The 21681-nt window shown below is 40.8% G+C and overlaps 1 protein-coding gene across 1 annotated transcript in view; it reads left to right on the top strand.

The window, feature by feature from the left end:
* The window catches only part of mosmoa (modulator of smoothened a), a 29898-nt gene extending 19815 nt beyond the window's left edge, over positions 1-10083 (top strand). Inside the window, exon 3 of the mRNA XM_026165032.2 lies at positions 6509-10083. Within this exon, the coding sequence (XP_026020817.1) occupies positions 6509-6693 (185 nt within the window). The 3' untranslated portion in view covers positions 6694-10083. The remainder of the gene's footprint in view (positions 1-6508) is intronic.
* Positions 10084-21681: the final 11598 nt, after the last annotated feature.

Below are 21681 nucleotides of genomic sequence, written 5' to 3'. Positions count from 1 at the left end.
AAAACCGTGACACTTCTCCCCAGATGTAGGGAAAACGCTGCACCGGTGAATTCACAGAAATAATATAAATATGTTAAAATAATATTCTGAATAGTATTTTAAAAAATTAAATCAGCATCCTATAGAAAAGAAAATGTATGCTTAAGCAAGTTGAACAAGGGAGCAGAATAACTACTTGTAGCATGAGTAATGTGGTAACTGTTACTCTTTACAAGTATTTGTATTAATGATTAAATTATTTTTCTAAATCTCTGTTGCCATAAGAAAGAAAAACTGCATATTTGTCATTTGAGCAGGTTTCTGCTAATTGGAAGCGTGGTGGTTCGATCTCTCTCATTCAGTCTTATGTGTTGAAGTATCCTTGTGGAAGCTTCTAGGATGCATCCATTAACGTACGTGTATGTGTGTGTGTGTGTGTGTGTGTGTGTGTGTGTGTAGTTAAAAGGATTTAGGCATAGAAAGGGGTTTATGTATGAGTGAGTATGTGTAAATGGGTGAATGAGCCTTGTGGAAAGAAAGTGCTTTGAAAGCTCAAGTATTGTGCATTTACTATTTTAGAAAAGGTCCTTAAATGATTAAGTAGCTGATGGTTGTTTTTAGATATTTTCTGTCAATCAACTAAAGAATTAATCGGATAATTGCTGCAGCTCTCTTGTTTGAGTGCAAAGAATGACTGCTTCTCTGAAGGCTCCATATGTCACTGGTTGAAACACTTAAGAGAAGCGTCTGACTGAAGTGCACTTTGCTCAAGTTTTCAGGTATAACGCTGAGTCGTGTATTTTTGGCTGCCTTTTAGCTCGCCTCACGAATAAACACATGTCCGGAGTAATGAGCGGGCATGAATCTAAACTCGAATTGTGATGCAAGTTTACTCTGCTGGGATCTTTTGTGCTCGCTAACAGACAGGAGGAAAGCAAACCGGTAGGTTTATGAGTAAAACCTCATCAGATGACGCAGGAATTTTTATTCGTGATGAAAAACGGCTAATAGGAGCACAACACTGTAAAACCGGTTTATTAGTTAGTAAAATACCTGCGTGAATGTCACACTCGGTTAATCTTGTTTAGATTAAATGCAGGCGCAGTTACAGCTTGGTTGCCAACCCATAAATATTCCTAGTTTTATTATATTTTTGGGGTAATGTGGCAAACAGATAGGCACGACTCACTTATTGGATTTCTATATCTTTGCCTTAAGAGAATAAAGCGTATAAAACTTTAAACTGTCTGAAATTTAAATTGCAGGAGAATCTAAAAACAGACTCTTTGCTTCATTTTAACAGTTTATAGTCAGTCTGTTATTTTATGCATATTCTACATCCTAGTAAAACCTTTAATCTGTGAATTGCAGGAATTAAGTCTCAGATTTTTCTTTTTCGGGAAACTGTATAGCGAAACATTAAAATTTGTTAATCGGTTTGTCCCAAAAAAATTGAGACTCAGATACTAAAATTAACATTAAGAAACTCATTTGCAACAATATCGATACTATCTTTGCTGTCGTGCCTCCTCCACTTGACGCAAAGCACACAGCTCCTTCCTTTGCTAACAGCTGAAGTAGTTGATGTCATTAACACTGAACAATACTTCAGGAGGAATTTAAAGAGGCCAGTAAAGCTCATGTTAACATTAGCCATTTAACTATTCGCAGTTACCCGATAGCCACATTAGCCAAATGTTATAAGCATTCGGCTAGTGGACTGCAGCTCATGGATGGAAGAGTCCTGGTGGTGTAGTCTTGTTGGTGTCACAGACACATGGGGAAGCGGCCAGGACTGTGCAGATCTGCGCCGAAGCCGTAGATGAACTGAGGAGAGAGTCCAGAGTGTGGAGAACAACTTTACCGTAATACGTTTTGTGCAATAATTTAATGATTTAGATGCGTTAGGTATGTATTTGTTTATTAGTAAGTTCTAAAATATACTTTACCTCCACCATCTGAAATGAAATTATGTAAATCATTTTAATTAGTTACTTTAAAACTAAATCTTCTATACTTCTGTACCCCGTGATATAGAAAATGACATTGAATATTTTTCTGGGTATTGGTATAAAGTATGAAATTCTCGTTCTGTGACAACGCTGCTTGTAACCCAGTCATTAAAAGCAAGCGTTGCTGGGCAGCTATCTTGGTGTTGCCTCCAGGCAGTTATTTTAAACCCTTCTAAACTTTAATTTTTAAAGCTCACAAGGATGAAACTGTACGTATTATAATTTGTATTTAAAACGTGATGTTTTGGGGCATTTTTCCCTTTTATTTATTTATTTGGACAGTGAAGCTTTTTTTAAATAGGAAAGTGCGGCTAGAGCTTTGGGGAAGACACACATCAGATCCCTGGGTCAGAATCGAACCCAAACCGCTGCATCGTACCTCCGTGACACATGGTCACCCGCTTTTTCAGGTGAGCCAAACTGCCACCGCTTATCTGCATCTTTGTGACAGTAATGAGTTGATACGCCTGTCACCACACAATTAATGCTGTTTTGAACTTGTATTCACACATCAGTGCAAGAGCAGGACCGGCTCATATATTTCACAGTTCGGATTTCTTATTGGCTCTTCGGGGTAAACTGCCATCTTCGCCGTCTGGCATTGATTTCTATTCAGGGTGCTTTGAGCATTGCATTTCTCTCCTATGTCTGTCTAATCTGAAAATGGCTCTTTATGCTTTCACAACATGTCACATAACCTCAATAAGTCAACAGGGCTTCTAGAGTACGGACACACAACTTTTTCTAAACAACAAGGAAGTCACTCTGAACTGATGTAGGAAAGGATATCTAATGCAGTTTCCGTTTGCGGTGTTGCTGCTTCAGGCAGTGCAGAAAGAAGTGTTGATCTAAAGAAAAAAAAATGCACAAAAATGGTGAAAAGCTCTTTGATAGATCAGTTATTTTTAATTACTTGAAGCTATTCCACAAATTCTGCACAGCCATTGATTTGGATTCAAAAACCACAGTTTGCTTTGCTGCTTAACGTCACTGTGAGTTACATAAGTTGTCTCAACTGGACCTCGAGCTTCAGTTACAACACTTTCAAAGGAAGGAAGAGAAAAGGGAACCTTTGCTATTGGCAACAGCTTTGTTATTCCATTTTTCACCTACTTCCTGGACATTTGAGTAAAACCACACGATGGCTTCATCCCTGATCTCTGCTGTGCTTGCTCTGCAGCCGCTGACTTGACCACTGTGTGTTGAGCAGAACATCACACTGTTTATTGAGAATGGTGCCTGTTGCAAAAGCAGCGATTCCCAGCATGCGGTCAACGCGCCGAGCTAATTGATCCCGCAGGGCTTGATGGTGATTGTCAGAGCTCACCAATCAGCGGAATTGGATTTGCAGAAGGAAACCAGGTTAACACAGAAAAAAAAAAAACATGTCCCATGGTAGCTGAGCTCCTGTAGGGGCCTGACCTCTACATCATGTACTTGGAAGACACACTGAGACATTAAATTCAGAGTTCTCCGATATGTAGCCGTTTAATAATATAAAAAGGAAAATTATCTGGTCCTTAGCAGGTCTTAGATGAAATACAGTATATGTAATATTACACTCTCGCCATTTAACAAGAAATAAATGCAGTTGATTAACTGATCATTAGAAAGTGAGAGCTTTGGCTGTTTGCAGATCTGTAGCATTGAGGTGCCAACAGAAAGCCGTCATTGCTGCTGATGCTGGGAGGAGTTATGAGGCCGTTTTGAAGCAATTTGAAGTTTATCGTTGTGCATCGAGAGATGATTCACAAGTGAAAAATATTCACAATGATCCCAAATATCAAAGCAAATATACAACCGAATTGCCTGAAAAGAAAAGAAACAAGGTGTTGCAGTGACTCAGTCAAAGTCCAGACTTTAACCTGATTGTTATGCTGCAGAGAGACCTGAAGAGAGCCGTGCATCAACAAATGCCTGTAGAGTTCAATGAACCGAAGCATCGTTGTAAAAGGAGTGGGCCAGAATTTCTCCACAATGATGTGAGATACCAATAAAGTCATTTAGAAAAGTTTTTCTTTTTCAAGCTATTGCTGCTAAATGTGGTTTTACAAGCTCCTGAATGCTTTTAGTTTTTGACAACTAAATGTCATCGTAAGTTGATGAAGGTGACTAAAATCTAAAGTGTAAACTTTGTTGTGTTTTACCAGGGAAAGTTGCTCCACACAGTTTAGAAAGCATCTTATTTTCCTTGCCATCAAATGTGAAATGCATCTACTCATCTCTTCCTCCTAAATGTTGACATTTTGTCGCATTTTCATTCAACTGGGAGGAAAAGAGTCAGCTGAACTAATCGGATCACCTCCAAACTTGTCCTGCCTTTCTACACTTCTGATTGGATCTAGTCTCCCCAGAACAAATTTAATCTCGGTTTTTATTCAGTGACGAAAGTGTCAATATTTGTATGAAATCCAATTAATGTATTTGCTGTCGCACATTTTGGGGGGTTTATTTTGGGTCTATATTACGGTTGAGTTGCATTGTGGGTAAAGTAGTTGATGGGCTTTGATAAGAAAGAACACATGGAGTGGAGTTTACTGTCCTATACCTCAGCCTTGGAAAACTTTGTGTATTTGTTCTGTTCTGGTTAGTCTTCGACGGCGTTTCCTTCAGCATTGCTTTTGCTTTTCTAACTTAAAATCTTAGGACTATCTTTTCTACTTTGATGAACACGTTTTTTGTGCCTAACTAAAGGTTCAATTAGTAAATCACACCTCTCATGTAACATCTAGTGGCAGTCTCAGGAAACTACAACATCTGCAAACGTGTCATTTCCACCACAGCTTCTAACATTTGTAAATTTGGTAAATCCCTTTTCTGGATTTGACTTGACTTGCAGCGTATAAACGGAGCTGCAATGTGCTTGTTTAGAAAGCTTAAAATGTGATTACTGATCTGCACCTTTTAAGCTTGTAGAGAAATGTACTGTGTTAATCAGCCTGAGGTGGCATAAAGAGCTTGTTTATGGTTCTTGGAGGAGCATTTACTGAAACTAATGGTACATTCTGCTAGTCTGGGAAATGGTGTCAATTCATTTTGAGCTCAAGGGAAGAAGTTAATGATTTACCAACAAATAATTCACACACAAACTTTACAAACTTGAAAGCTTAAATCAAGCCCATTACTGCTGGCTGGCTTTCTTTTAGAGATTTGCTAAAACATTTAACTGTGGAAAAATGCTGCCTTCAGGTGCTGTAAGAAATATTATTTAAATATAAACGATGTCAGAATGCAAGCATAACTGGCAAAGAGGACGATTTCTGGGATTTTTGAGACAGGTTTGGACGAGGACGTTGACATGGTTCCTTAGAAAATGTTGCACATTTATTAAGAACATCACTCAAAGTCCAAACAAAGTTAATCAGTATTTTATCAAGATTTTGATGCTGAGCTGCACATCTGTGAACAACAAACCTCTACTGTGTGTGTGCGTGCGTGCGGCTACTCTGTATAAATACACAGCACATTAGTGGTTTCCAGCCTTTCCGTACTGTCAGTCCCCCAAACGCTCTTCGGTAATCTCATGACCTCACAGGTTTATTGAAGATGAAGGAAAAAAATCCTTTTGTCACCTGAACTTATACTTTTTATATAAGTAAGCACTGAATCAGGGTTTTTGCTTCCTCGCTGGACAGACGGACATCTCTGAGGTTTGCTGAGGATCAGGTGTCTCCTTAAATTTTTTTGAGCAGTGTATTAAAATGTGACCGAAAAGTTATAAGTTATGGCTTTTTCACTTTCTTGGTTAAGTTTCACTCTAATGATTGTAGTGCTGCGTTTACCTTGTAGTCATATATGATGTGCTTTTAAGTGTTTTCAGTGCCTGCTTCAATCTTCTGTCTATAGAAAGTTCCAGCTGCTGCTTTCATGAACATGTCTCTCTCTGAGTGTTTCATTTCTCTGATTTTCTGCAGTCAGCTGCTGTTCATCAACTGAATGTTGAAGTTTTCGGAGTATTTTCAGCGATGTCTGCGCAGCTGCCCTTTTTGTTTCCTCTTCGGAGGAAGATTTAACTAAAAATAGAAATGTCTCATTTCTACAGGAGACTAAATTTGGTTTGGGCGAGCTTGGACTCAGGCTAGTGTATGCTTGTCAGACTAATGTATAATCTATGACGCACATTAACATTACATAATTGAGTGCCTCTGCCTCTCATCTTTGTGAAAATGCAAGGCAGAATTATCTGCATGCCATGGGTCTGTTTGCTTCTGAAGGGACAATTACACCATTTGAAAGGCGGTGTTGTATCTCACTAATGAACTCCCGAAAATTGAAGTCAGTTTGAGGCTATGCTTTCTGCTCAAGCTGATGAGGTTAGGCTTAATTTTCTGAATCCACTGTGGAGAACAAAGACTAGAATAAGAGCTGACACTCCTTTAGTGTCATTTATCAGTTCAGTCTGTCCCCAGAGCTTATTTTACACACAAGATTTCAGTGCATTGAGGAAAAGCTACAGATTAATTCGAGTCATCTTTTAAGGAACTAATATTTTTCCTCTCTCCCTCCCTTGCTTCCAGTGATCCTGTTCTGCATGGCGGCGCTCATCTTCCCAATAGGCTTCTATATCAACGAGGTGGGAGGCCAGCCGTACAAGCTTCCCAACAACACGGTGGTCGGCTCCTCATACGTGCTGTTCGTCCTCTCCATCTTCTTCACCATAGTGGGACTGCTGTTTGCAGGCAAAGTTTGCCTCCCGGGCTGAGGATTCCAACGCTGTCGCCTCTGGACTGACACGAGAGGCTCTGAAAATGTCATGGGATTTAAAAAACAAACAAACACACATGCAAAAATGACTGAAAATCAAAAACGACTAACTCTGGCCAGAAGCCTGAAACGGGGGAAGTTTCTGCTTATGTGTCGAGGGACCGCAGCACCGTGGAGTACCCAGCGACTAAAAAGACGAATAAATGAACAAAACACTTAAAGGGGACATGGACGCAAAAGGTTGGGGGAGTGCAAGGGCAGCCGAGGCTGCTGCAGCACCCTGCCACTGTTGATTTAAAAGAAGAAAAAAAAAGAAAAAGAAAAATGGTGTCTCTCTGTTGTTGTTCTGTTGGAAAGGGTGCTCAATGTGCTGCTGTCATGGCAACCGCGACCACAACGCTGGCGCACATTTCTTGAGGACCACTAAAGTCACTCCTCGACATGATTTCCAGCCACCCGCCCCACCTCGCCGCTCTCAGCATCATCTGCGCCGTCACGACCGCTCCTGTTGCTGTTTTTGGCTTCTCTTAGCTATTTTTAGTTTTGTGTTTTTTCTGTTGTTGTACAATTTGTGTTCTTTTTTTCTACTTCTTCTTCTTCCTCCCCCACCACCTTTGTCCACTGAAGTTGTTTGAGTGTTACTGAGGTTCACTGAGCTGAACCCTTGAAGGAAACCCTTCGGGGGAGGTGGGAGATTGCAAAAGCTTGGCTCTAGAGTGGGGTTTATTCTCTCCTGTCACATTTGCACAGCCCCAGGTGTGTGGGAGAGGTGAGCAGCTGAGGTCACAGCTGTCAGGGGGCCACACACGGGCTGCTGTGGATGAGAGGAAGATGCAGGTGTGCTTCCTCTTTTGTCTCCAGCCGGCTACTGCTCAGGAACAGGTAGCCCCAAAGGGGAGGCTGACCTCCCTGGGCAGCAGAATACAAGGTCAAGCACCATTAAGGAGAATGCCACTTACTGTAAGACCTTGCATAGTGTTATTAATAGCAGCAAAGTATTAGCGAGTGTAGACAGCTCTGCTAAGCCATCAGCTAACGCCATCATGCTGATACACTCCCACAGCCAGTAACTAGAAGACTGTGAATTTAGAGAATCATCATAAACGCACCTCGTATTTATAGTAATACACTTAATTGCGTTAAGCACAGCCACATGCCTAGTGGCCTTTTCAAAGTATTTTGTAGGGATCACTGCAGTTTTGCATTTTTCTGCAGGTTGGGAGCTTCCCTGAGTGGAAGCTGGAAGTTACAAGTGGTGTGAAAATAACATGCGAATGCTAAAAAATCAGTGGTATTCTCCTTTAATGTTGGACAGGAAGTAAGTGAGCCAGGAGCAGTTTGTTCTTTCTTTCTTTCTTTCTTTCTTTCTGCATAAGTGAACGGACTGCAGGTCAGGTCCATGCATAGGGGGGCTGTGCCTCGGTTTGCTGCTCGTGATGTCTGTGAATGCAACACACACATACATAAACGCACACAAATACAAAAATATATTTACCCTTGCAGGGTTTTTCCTGGCCTGCAGTGAACCTTCAGTGAGTTATTTTCCTGTAGGTTTGAACACTTCACATTAAAATTAAACCTTTAATTAAAAAAACAATTTGGTGATTCTGGCATAAGGTCTTTTAAAGGAGCCCAAAAAGTCCTCTGTGAGGGGGAAAGCCCTGCACACAGTCTGCACTGTGTGCAAGCTAACATGGTTTTATTGTAGTAATTACTTTATCAGTGTCCAGATTAATTTGCACCACTCTTTGCTCACCACAAGTTCTTAGCTGTCTTGCCTTCATCAGGGTGATGTCTGAGGTTGTTTCTGGTCTCTTCCTACAAATAGAAACTGCATAAAATACAACAAAAAGAGTGCTCCTTTAACAAATATAATCAATTAGGTTTGAACCATGTAAATGGGACAATATTGCAGTGCTCTGTACCATTTATACTAACAGTGAGGGTGCGACTACAGTAGTTGCCACTCAGACACATCCTCCTCATCAGCACTGGTATAAGAGTAAAGGTAATAATCTGTGAATTTCTGAACTTTTATACTGATATATCTTTAAAGGAAGTAAAAACCAACACAATGGTGTCTTCAGCCCAGCTGGGCAGTGGTAGCACCAGTGTAAAGTTACAATGATCCTCAGGCAAGTTTTGAATTTACTAGAAGGCTCTTAGTTAGGATTTAGAAGTGGACTTATCAAGGTTGATTTGTTATGGATAACATCCTTGGGACGTGCGAGTCTCTCGAAAGTTAAAAAATAAAAATAAAAAATCAGTGAATGTTGAGATTGAACTGATAAGTCTGACTTCTGTCCATCGACACAACCTCGTAGCTCACACACTTCTGGATTAAACACGGCACCAAATTCAAACAGATACAATGTATCCATCCTATCTTCCATTGGCCTTCACAGAGCCTTTCCTTAACTAAACAAATAAAATAAAATAAAAAGTCACAAGAGGCAGAAATGATTCGTTTTCCACCAGCACTGGGGTGTCGGCACAGGATCGTTGGAACTACTGTTCTCACTGGGCGCGTTTGGAGCTACTGCAAGAAATTCAGCAGTGATTGGCAAATGCAGCCCACCGATTTGTCCAATGTGATTTTTATCTTCTTCCCACGGAAATTACCCCATCAAACCTGTCAAAATGTGAGCCAGTTCTTCAAAAATACACCACGGCAGAGCTGGCCCAGCATCAGTGCTGTGCTGGTGGGAAAAGAGGTGTCACTGCTGAAGCTGGAACCAGCAGAAGATTAGCATTTCTGATTTATTATCGAAATAGCTGCTGATTCATTCTCCTTCAGTCATTGCAGCTCTTTCACACATTCATACCATACCGTAAATGTAGGGAGCATGCAAGCTGCTGACCCTAGGACTTGTCCTGGAAAGTGTGTGTGTGTTGAACCGATCGCAGTCGCTCACTCGCCAAGTCTTAGACTTTTTGTTTTGTATTTTCTGTTTCCTGCTCAACTTTTCTTACTCTGTCTGATGATGTATACGGCTATTCTGTACACTTTGCAGTGCCCTGTCTTGGTTGGTTCAGTATTGTGCCATGACCTACTTCTTTTTTTTTTTTTTTTTTTTTTAAATAATGTACAGACACAAGAGGCAGGATTTCTGTATTAGAAAGCACTGTGCATTCAACAGTATAGGTAACAGACATAGAAGCACCACAAATGTATAAAAAAGAGAACTTCTTACCTCATTGTTTTTTGGTTTGTTTGTTTTTTTTGTTGGGTTTTTTTTTGTTTCAGCTATTATTTTCTAATGGTGGCAACATGTGTGCCCTCTAATTTGTCTCTTGCCTTGATCGGATGTCTACACGTAAAGCCTATGATCATAGGAAATTATTTATCACTGAATAAAAAGAGAAAAGTGGGTGTGTGTGACTCTGACACGGTCTCTGTGTTGTGCTTATTTAAAATGGGTGAATCTAATCGAGAGGAGGATGACGGGCGAAGCGGAGCAGAGCTTAATCTCATTATGTTTTTGTAGGATGTGGCCCAAATGTACTTTGCCTCTTCCTACTTCATTAAATCGAAAAAGAGCTTGTTCTCAGACACAAACCTGCTGTGATTTGAGAGCAGCTACCCATGATGCATCAGTGAAGTGCTTTCTGAGTGCATTTTGTTAAATACTCAATGGTTTCTCGCTCTCACGCCGAGCCAGACCTCCAGCACCGCAGTGTCATAAACAAGAGGCGCACATTTCCTCTGGACCTGTGAAGATCGTGTCTCACTTTTTCTGCTCGCCCCTCAGTGACCTGGAAATCTATTTTTATAATTATCTGAGCTTAGTCACTTTTACTCCTTCTAATTTATTAGTCCCCCTCAAAGTACTCGCACCCAGATCAAAGCAGTGGGATAAATTTTAATCGGCCAATCGCATCACAGCAACTCGAGTACACATAGGCATGTATACCTGGTCAAGATGACCTGCTGAAGTTCAACTTGACATAAAGTGACTCTGAATGTGGCATGGCTGTTGGTGCCAGACGTGTTGGACGTGTTTCGGGATCTGCTGATCTACTGATATTTTCCCCACACAGCCACCTCAGGGTTTACAGAGACTACTCAGGCAAAGAAAAAATTTCTAGTGAGCAACGGTCCTCTGGATTGAAATGCCGGAGGTTCTGGGAGAATGGCCAGACTGGTTTGAGATGAAAGGCAATAGTTACAATACATTGAACCTTAATGCAGCAGAAGACCAAACTAAGTGCTACTGCTGTGATCTAAGAAGAGGAAACGGGATATAACTGGCAGAGGCTCAGCAAGAATGGAAATGTTTGGTCTGATAAGTCTAGGATTTCTGGCAGAGTCGTTGGCATAAACAGCAGAAAGCATGCATCCATCCTGGTCTGCTAGTGTGGGAATATTTTCTCTGCACACTTTGTGCACCACAGTCTACCTAAGTATCATTACTGACCAGGTCCAACTCTTTATGACCCATCCAACTCCAGTCCTCAAGGGCCGGTGTCCTGAAACAGGCAACTGGCAATTCAGCCATTTGATTTATGTTGCTGCAGCTCATGAGGGCATGAACATGGTGCAATAAAAGTCAATTTTTCCAAATGCTTACATTTATTTACATTTACTTGAGTAGGATTAGGGGTTGCCACCTTGGGGTGCAGTCAAGTCCTATAGTGTCTTGCTAATGACCTACTAATTTTATTCATGTGTGTTGCAGCGGGGACACATTTAAAAGTTTCAGGACATCAGGCCTGGAGGTCTGGAGTTTGACACACCTGCTCTAAAGGGTGCTTCTGAGAGGATACCACACCATGTCACAAGCTCTAATCCTCTACAACTGATGTGTTGAAGATGTCAATCTCACTGTACACAGATCCATTAGAGCACCTTTGGGACTTGATGGAACGGGAGAGTCACATCATGGATGTCCAGCTGACAAATCTGCATCAACTGTGTGATGCTATCATGTAAATATGGCGCAAAATCTCCATAGAGGAACAGTCCAGCAGCTTGTTGAATCTATGCCATGAAGAATTAAATCAGTAGCAACCCAGTACTAGCAATGAGTAGCTAATAAAGTGACCCTTGAGTGTATATACATAAGTAGCAGATAGATTTCTGCCTTTGATTTAGATATATCTGTTTAAATGAATATCCAGCACCTGCTACAAAAGATTAGAGCTGATGGGAAAACACGAGCAGCATTGACATTCATTGGTTTTCCTAAATAGAATTTCCTTTTCATTCACTAATAATGGCACTTACTTGGCAAAATCAATCTCAGGACTATTCACAAAAATCTACAAATAAGCACACAACCCAGGCCCATTAAAGCAGGCCTTTCTATTCATGTTTCTCATTCATTCAGCAGGAAGAGTCTCCTTCATTCATTTCTCACTTTCTCCTTGTCGGTGCACAGCTGAAGATGAAAAAGCACTGCTCCTCCCAGGACTGCACTCCCCATTAGCTTCTCTGTGACCTGCAGCGCCCAGTTCAGCTCCAGTGGTCTTTCCATTTAGGATTTCAGAAGGTCACAGCAATTCAGCTCAGTGCATCACATCAGGCCACTTTGCTCTGCTAAGTAGAAATGACCAAAATAAAAATATTTTCTGGAAATTTGATCTCAAGTATCACGAAAATCAGTGGTGGGCAGCATGTTTGTTTTTTCCCCAGAGGGCCGTGCTGACTCCTATAAAGTAAGAAAAGGGCCGCAGTTTGGATAATGACATTGAAGGAAAATAAACAGATATTTAACAAAATTTTAATTAGCCTGGATTTTTCCACTTGTCTGATGGGACAGTTCACTGATGAAACACAGCACTGGAATCCAGTTAAATACCAGCATAGACTAACTGCCGTCATCTGCCATAAGATTCGTTTATTAATGAAGTCTGCGTGCCTTTCCCCACTTGTTTCACTTGCAAAGCTTCTCTAGTACAGTGATCGTAATGATGGAAACCATTTAACTCTTTCAGTGGCTGAAAGAACCAGCAGCTGATGCTTTTTTTGGAAATATTAAATTTATGTCAAGAACCAACAGCAGAAATCTATGAGTGCTGTCTGCTACTGCAGTGGTTTCCTACCTGGCTTCAAGATCCTTTCAGGAGGGACCTGGAATGAATCTAAGTTAATTACAGATGCATAAACAATAAATAAAACTTGAGCGTTTGCAGTCACGTTAGCAGGTCTGTGAGGTTGTTCTCGATCACAGCTGAGCTAACATCAGCTTAAATACCGATGTTTAGTTATGATTTTGATCATTTTAGGATGTTAGCATTCTGATTATGCTAACGATTTTGCTAATTCAGTTTATAGCTCAGTTTCTGAACTCAATTTTTCTTAATTTCTTTCGTTTTATTGAATCGTTTCATATCATGTCATGTTAAATTGAATGCTTTCACTGTGGAGTCTCCAAATGTGAATAAACTAAGCACACGCTGTGATTTATTAGCTTGTAGGTCCACCTTTAGCAGCAACAGCTTGAATCATTTTCTGCCTGACTTTATCAGTCTCCCACATCATCGTGGAGGATTTTGGCCCACTCATCATTAAATGTTGCCTCCGTTCACTGAAGTTTGTCGGCATTGATTTTTGCACAGATCTCTTAATGTCACAGCACGGCATTTCAGTCAAGTTGGACTTTCTCTGGGTCTTTGCAACACCTTAATTATTTTTCTTTTTCACCCTTTCTGTTGGAGATTTGCTGTTTTGCTTGGGATCATTAACCTTTTGTGTTACCAAATTTTAGGTAAGCTTTAGACAACTGAAGACTCTAGAATACTTTGGTGCACAAAGGACTTCCTGGTAGACTCAGTGACTGCAAAGTGCCCAAAACAAATCCTAATCGTCTCCCATCTTCCACCACGCCGAACAGTCGGTATGTGGCATTTTCTTTTCACCAGATGAGCTTATATTTCCTCCTTGGCATCGTGTTAAAACACACCTGAATGCTCAAGACCAGCAAACTGCCCAAACTTCTGCTTTTATAGAGGTGCTCCCATTTTGCTGATCATCAATATGATGATCATGATGAACACCTGGCTTGGAAGCAGAAAGGGTGTGTTCTTTTTTCACATCACCTTATGTATAAAAAATGGAAAGAAAGAAAGGTTGGAAACCTGTTATGGAAAAAGTAACGTGTATTTAAAAATGACTGAAGAAATATTCTCATTAATCTAATCTATACAACTGAAATAAACAAAGTCAGGCTATGCTTCAGGTAGGTGCTTTTTTCTTTGTTTTTGCCTTCCCTCACTGCACGCGTGGATAGATCACCCTGTATTTACAGAGCCAAAGTGAGGGGGGTGAGAGTAAAGCAAGCCAAGAGGACTCACAGATGAAGCTGCTTGACTCGATTTGCTCTGGACCTCCTGATCGGCAGCAGATGCTTAATAGTGAGTTATTAGAGTAGAGATCAGCACTGACAGATCCAACGGCAGCGCTCTCAGCCCAGATGGAGGTGAGTCCTCAGCGCTTCGTATAACTCACCAGCTAATCCACTGAAATACAATATGCACTGCTTCGCCTTTAAAGGTTAAGCACATCATTAGCTGTATCTATAAAGAATTTGTGAACAGAGCATCAGTACACGCAGTATGTGACCCAGGCTGGATTTCATCTTACTATCCAGACCTCGCTGAAGTTTAATTAAGAAAGTTTTCAGTTTCAGAGGATTGTTAAACAGCTCAGAAGAAGCCCTTAGCCCTGTAGTACATGGTGATGGATTGTTCCCATACGACTGATATGATTAGTTGATTAGTTTTTCCTGTGAAAATATTAAACTTCCTGTTGAGAGCTCAGTGTGGTTAATTGGACATTATAACGCACTTTGTAATTTTGTGTAAATGTGCGTCATTTAACAGCCATCTGCTGAACCGAGGCCACACGAGTGTCACATTTTGTGCTGTAGCTGTAGTTTTATTACGTATGAAACTGCATTTTTATTGTAATGGCAGACTTTTTACTTCCTGATTCAGTATTTGGAAATGAAAATCATCTATCAGGAAGCTTGAAATGCTCCAGTCTGCTTTCAAACATGGCTAACAAGAGCTTTTCAGCCCGTGAAGCAGGTTTACCTCACCGAATCCTTGAATCCTGATTCCTGTTCACTGCAGCACACACAGTGATAAGTGCATTATCATGACATAAGTTGTGTGGGTGGAGGAAGCGGTGAGAGAAGTCTCAGCGGATATTTTGCTGCTGCACGTACTCCTTTATTTTATATCCCCTATTTGCAAATGTGTGCTTGCGTGCTCCTTTCATGGATGTCCGTGCGCTCATGGGTGTGTGTGACAGATTACAGTGACAGCACGATGCCAAGTGCACTTAGATGGAAATATGGTCACCATCTGCTCAGAGAGACTGTTCCAGCTCCACCTGTGGAGAAGAGTTGCCTTATGATGAAAATGTCATGTGTTTGTCTGGCTGCTGTAAGTTTTTTGATTATGTAAGGTGCATTTTTGCTTTTTTAAAAAGCAGGAAATACAAAAAAAAAAAAAAACTTTACGAAGCAACTACTTGAATATTACTGCTAAACATACCCATCCCTTTATGATCGCAGTGCTCCCACTCATTGGAGAAATTCCCTGAACCTTTCTGGGGGTGACCCATTTGATTGTACAAAGAAGTTCAATCACATAGTTTATGGAAAAGCTACCTTTAGGCACCCTTGATCTATGACATCAGTAAACAGTGACATCTCAGTCACTAATTTTAGGTCTTGCTGAATACACATTATGGCCATTTTCTAAATTACAGCCCTTAGAGTCACAAAAGTACAATAAATGATGTGCTTTACGGCAGCCCTAAAGCACATGGCTCTTATGGCGTTTGGTGTTCCTCTGTTTCTCAGTCAGATTCATGTATTTTGTCTGTGAGAATGACAACTATCTACTTTATGAGTCTGCAGTGTCCCTGTTTTCTCAGTCAGATCCAGCACATGCTCGTAGTTGGTTTGGGTGATATTTTCTCTGCACACTTTGCAACAATGTGCAGCCGACAAATCTCCAGCAACTGTGTGATGCCATCATGTCAATATGAATCAAAATCAAAAGGTGATCCAACCCAGTGTTATCGGCGCACACTTAATTAAGTGCCGGCTGAATCTACACAGGATGCTTCCTGCATATGAAAGTCTTGTGGGTGTAATGTAAACCTCAAGGTTTCAGGTTTCATACTGCACCCGGATCCCACCTACTGATGCTACAAAAAAAAAAAAAAGAAAAAAAAAGAGGTTGAGCATGAATCTAAAACTGTAAAGTATAATGACTTCTGACACCTATCTCGAAGACAACACCAGGCTCCCACAAACATGAATTTTACACTATAAAACGATCCCTCTGTCTCACACTATATCGTGAGTGAGAAATTCAATTTAGTGGCTTTGTTAACGTTAATGTGCGCATTTCCTAAAAGGCTATTTATAAGCAGTAACAGTGCAGCATACACATCGCTTTCACAGAGACACGCTTCTCTGAAGCCTCGGGGATGCTTTGCTGGTGCTAACCTTAGCTGCCTTCAGTACTGATTGATCTTTAAGTGGGCGATAGAGCCCAGCAGAGGATGCAGTGCTGTTTCCTCCCAGATGGATGTCTGCCTGCTGCTCGTCAGCATCCGTCATACAGCAGACCTGCTGCTGAGCCAAGAAAAACAAACAAGACAAGAAAGGCTGTGAGTGGAGGGCAGGAGAAGCATCCCAGCATCGCAGCAACAGTACCTGTTCTATAATGTGAACGATTGTGTTTTAACCTGTGTTATAATGAGGCAAAGAGGCTAATGAAGGCTAAAGTTAGAGTGAACTCTTTTAATTTGTGTGAGTGTATTTGAATGATTCATTCTGATCGGCTTTTCACTTCAGTTTAGGAAACATCGGTTATGTGATGTTGGTGACACATCCTGAAGATTTCCCATGATGCACTAAACATTTATTTATCCACGCCTCTTCTTTTCTCCCCATGCATTTACACGCCACTACTGCATGTCATTAACTTTTATCTTTTGTCTCCAGTGGGTTGTGTTTGTCCTTGATCACAGGAGATGTTCAGGTTCAGAGTAACATGTATTGGTGCTTCTTCACTCTGCAATACAAAACGCCTCGATGCAGCTGTTGTTAGTCGATTCAAATACCCATTTTTTAACAGGTTTTCCAGACTCAGTGTTGATTTGTTTCCATCTTAATTATGAAGCCATTTTTGAAGTTTTTACTTACTTACAATCGATCGAATAACTGTGGGTAATGTGAAAAATGTTGCTGATATCGATGTCGTTCGTTCTTAGGTTTATTTGGCATATTTCAGCTCATTATTTTGTTTTTGTCCCATATTTTACAGTTTTGCTTCCCTTTCATTCTTCCCATCAGATCCATCCAAAGCCAGACAGACACTTTATTAGGTACAACTTCATTCATTCATGCATTCATATATGCTCTTCTGCATACATTGGCTGTTGAAAGTGTTCCTTTCCTGATTAGATATTTTTGTTAGTGAGCAGTTGAATAAGTGTATCTAACAAACTGAATTAAAACTTACCTAAAGAACCATCCATACATCCATCCATTCGCTCCCGCTTATCCTTTTCAGGGTCGCCACACTTACATGTTTCAGAGCAAATTAATTGTGATAACCTTGTAAATACTAAAGGAGAAAAATTGTGTGAAAAAGTAATTAAGTAATAAACCTAAACGCTGGTTGTGCCACCCTTGACAACAAAAACTGCAACCAAGCATTTGCGATAACTGGCAATGAGTCTTTCACATCACTGTGGAGGAACTTTTAAGTCTCTTTATTTTCTGGTGGTTCCATCAATTACAAAGCATCCCCAGATCATCACACAACCATCACCATGCTTGACTGTTAGCACGAAGTTCTTTTTATGAAATGCTGTGTTAGTTTCACGCCAGATCTAACGGGACTCAAACCTTCCAAAAAGTTCATCTTTGATCACGTAATAATTTCCCAAAGGTTTCAAGGTTTCATTGAGATGTTTTTTGGCAAATGTGAGATCAGCCTTTGTGTTATTTTTGGTCAGCAGTGGTTTTCTCCTTGGAACTCTCCCAGTGGATGCCACTTTTGCTCAGGTTGGTTCTTACTGTTGAATCATGAACTCTAACCTTAACTGAGGCAAGTGAGGCTTGTAGGTCTTTAGATGTTGTTCTGGGTTCCTTTGTGATCTGGATGAGTCACTCAAACATGCTTGGAGTAATTTGATAGGGTTGCCACTCCTCTGAAGTTCGGCATTGTTCTAAGTTTTCTCCGTTTGTGGATAATGGCTCTCATTGGAGTCCCAAAGCCTAGAAATGGCTTTGTTACCATTTAAAAACTGATAAATAAACGTTTGGCAATACTCATCACTTCCGACGCTGGTCTTCTTGGTAATCAAAGTCACAGCCCAAGCTCTGTTGGAAATCTGTTTCACCTGCCTGCCTCCCTGGCACAATTAAAGGATTCACGGAAAACACTCCCTCTGGACTCCCAGCTTCTGGACACTCACCCGGACTGCTTTGGTCCTGTAAAACCTGTAAGGCGCTCTAAGTTTGCTTACTCTGACTTACTTGACCAATCGCCCCACTCACTGACATTTATCTCTCTGTGTTCCAGTGCCACTGACCGATCATAGTTCATGTTTTTGTTCTTTAGGTTTATAGCTCATGTTGCCATCTCACAGGTCATAGCTCATGTTTTCAACCTTATTGTTCTCATCGTCAGTTCCTAGCTGCTACTTGGACTCTTAATTCCCATGTAAACAGTAAGGGTGGACTTAGTTTTTCACACTATTTTTCCTTTTTGGCTTATATTTGTGACATATAAAACGGCACTGTGTAATATATCATGTTGTTGTTCATCTGAAGTTGTATTAACTAACTTTAAGACCTGCCAATTACCAGATGATTTTTTTTTATTAGGTCTGAAACCACTCTGCACACTTTCTGTGAATTTCTGTGAGGTGTTTGGATGTTCTCCTCATGCCTGGGTGAGTTTTCTCGGGTACACTAAGTTCGAAAGTTGGTGAGATATTCACTAAAACCTAAATATGAATCAAGTGGCAAAGGGGAGATTACCCTGTCAGTGCATCATGGCTGAATTGCAACCCCCTCCCTCCCCCGTTTCTTCTAATAATGTTTGAGATTTCCTCTTCCTTTCTCACCTTTTTTCCTTCTACTCCTTTTCTCCCTCCCTCAACTTCCCTCTAATTATTTTCTCTCCCTCCAGCAGAACACCACATACTGATGTAGACTGGCTCGTGCTGTGACTCTAGAGGCAGGCTACATGATTAGACCTGTGATTTGTGTCACAAACAATACTCACTAAATACACATACAGAAAATATTGCTTGCAGCAAGTGGATATAATTGATTAATGTACCCCTGATTTCAACAGAGCTGAGGGAAAAAGACTTTAGCATCTCTTCAGATTCATTTGAGACTACAGAAGAACTCCAGCGCACGAGATCTTTGGGCTCTTGTTGTTTTTCAGTGAGTCTGTGTGTGCACTAGATAACTCTGCAGATGCCAGTGTGTTATGGAGCGGAGATCAGAGCCGAGGCAGACTGATGGGCTCTGTCAGGGACGACTGGAGGACGCTGCAGTCACTGCGATAGCACAAGAGATGATGCTAATCCTGTTTGCTCCCTTCCTTGTCTTGTCTTTCCTTCCATTGAAATGCACGTGCATTCTTGTTCCTCTCATCTTTATTTATGTTTATGTCCCCTTCCTAAGCAGAAGACAGATATGGAGTTTCTGCAGGAGAGGCCCTTTGCTTCTATCCTCTCACTGTCCTGGAGCCATTAGGTGCATCAGGACAGCTGCTCGGCTGATTGGGCTCTGAAGCGGTGGACCGAAAGGTAACTTGCCAAATATCGATTCCCTTCAAGCGTCTGACCTCTAAAAGAACGGCCTTAGAGTAAAATCTGCTTGTCAGATTATGCTGTGATATGGTCTGTGCTGCTGTTCAGCCTTTCTGTGTGGGGGTTTAAAAAAAAATACGAGCTTTGAATACTAGAAATAGGCTGAAGATACATTTATCCTTAAATACAGCATTTCTGTTTAACCTTTCCCAGTCATTATATTCTCTGTTGATTTTTAGTATTTGCTCTTTTTGGAGTGACCTGAAGCGTTTCCTGAAAAAACAAAACAAAAAACACAGATATTTGCTCCTCCCTCTCATTTTATCTGTCCTTGAAGTAGCAGCACTGCCCTCATCTCTGTTCCGAGCCTCCAGCTTCATTCTCTAAAGAATTATGTGTGTCTGTCACTTTCTCATTTTCCTTCTCCTTTATCTCTACGTCTGAAAGGCTCCGAAATCCATCAGCTATATAATTGTACCTACATTGTTGTTAACATTTTCGTTAGCTGTGATACACACTAAAAAACCCATATATATAAATTCCAATACAAATACTAAAAAAAAAATGAAATGAAATAAAATGCATATGTACATATAACAGTAAAAACTTTATTTGTTCATAAACTTTAGTTTTTTTGCAGTTTTATGGTTAAATATGTTTTTTTGTTTTTGTTTTACTGGATTGTATTTCTAGCCACAATCTGCTTTATGCTCCATTTGCTGTATATTCAGCACACCCGTATTGGCCACTTTATTAAATACAGCTGCCAACTGCTTGTTAACGCAAATATCTGATGTAGAGGCATGCGTGGTCAAGAAACCTGCTGAAGATAGTCAGTTGTTGCAACTAAGATGTGCAGAAGAGCATCTCTGAATGCACAACATGTCAAATCTTGAGTAGCAGAACACCACACTCGGTGCATCTCCTTTCAGCTAAGAAAAGAAAACTACATGATGCTACAATTCACACATGCTCACCAAAATTGGACAGAAGAAGGTTGGAAGATGTTGATCGGCTTGATTAGTCTTGATTTCTTTCTTAGAGAAAGACAGAAAACACATCCTCACTCCTTACAGCACAGACAGTGTGGAGGTTTAGAAAGTTCACCAGCTAGGTAATCAAAAGAGCAAATGGATCAGCAAGAACATACCTTACTGATTATATGCTACTGTGTGATCAATAGACCTTTTCCAGAATTGAGGATTATTAGCATGCTGACCCTGCCAAGCTGTTACAGAGTCTTCTGTCTTTGTGCAAAAAAACTAAACAAAACAAAAACAGTCTGTGGAAAAGAGGAAAATGAAACATGGGCAACAACATGGGAAAGAAAATCAATTTTAAAAAGTTTAATAAAAAGAAGTATGCAGAAGATGCTAAACATAAGCCAGGCTCCACATTTCAGGATCTCATGCTAACATTAGAAGAAGAGTAGAGTAATACAGTACTGTGCAAAAATCAAAGCCACCCCCCATTTCTTTATATTTTGCTTCCAAGGAGCCACACTTTCTTGTGAGCTTTCAAAGCGTTCTTGAGTAATATTTCTCCAGTTTTTCTGAAGGTCTTTCAGAGGTTTTCTCTGGGCATTGGTTACTTAATCACTCATTCTTTAGTCCAGTCCTTGCACCTGAACCTATTCACAGGAATTTTTTCTTTAACCCTGATCTATGAATCCCACGAGACTAAAAAGGGACCCTGCTCGAAACTTACTCACCTTAGCAAAGAACCCCCCCCCCCCCCTTCAACCTTCTATGCTAGATATGGTCTATGCTACTGTAGAGAAAGTCAGAAAAGAACATGAAAGCATGGATCTATCCTGCCTTGCATCAACAGTTTAGACGGCCTGTAGTGTGTGGGGGATAGCTTCTTGGCATGCTTTGAGCCCCATACTATCAAATGAGCATGGTCTAAAACCCTAGAGCCTGAACACCTGAGTGTTGTTGCTGATCTCCATCCCTTCATGACCACAGTGTGCCAATCTTCTGATGTCTGCTTCCTGCAGGGTAATTTCAAACTGCTTTCTCGAACATGACAACGAGTTTGTTACACCCCTCTGCAGCCCCTAATCTCCTCAATGTGTTCAGTTGGTGCTAATTGGCCACACCTAGTCATTTGTGGATAAAAGCGTACCTGAGACAGGCTTTCCAGAAGGTCACTAGTCTTTGCCTTGGTGGCACCAGCCATTTT

Source organism: Astatotilapia calliptera, chromosome 4 (genome assembly GCF_964374335.1).
Source record: "Astatotilapia calliptera chromosome 4, fAstCal68.1, whole genome shotgun sequence".
In the NCBI taxonomy this organism is placed as follows: domain Eukaryota; kingdom Metazoa; phylum Chordata; class Actinopteri; order Cichliformes; family Cichlidae; genus Astatotilapia; species Astatotilapia calliptera.
This window is presented reverse-complemented; position numbering and strand designations above follow the sequence as displayed.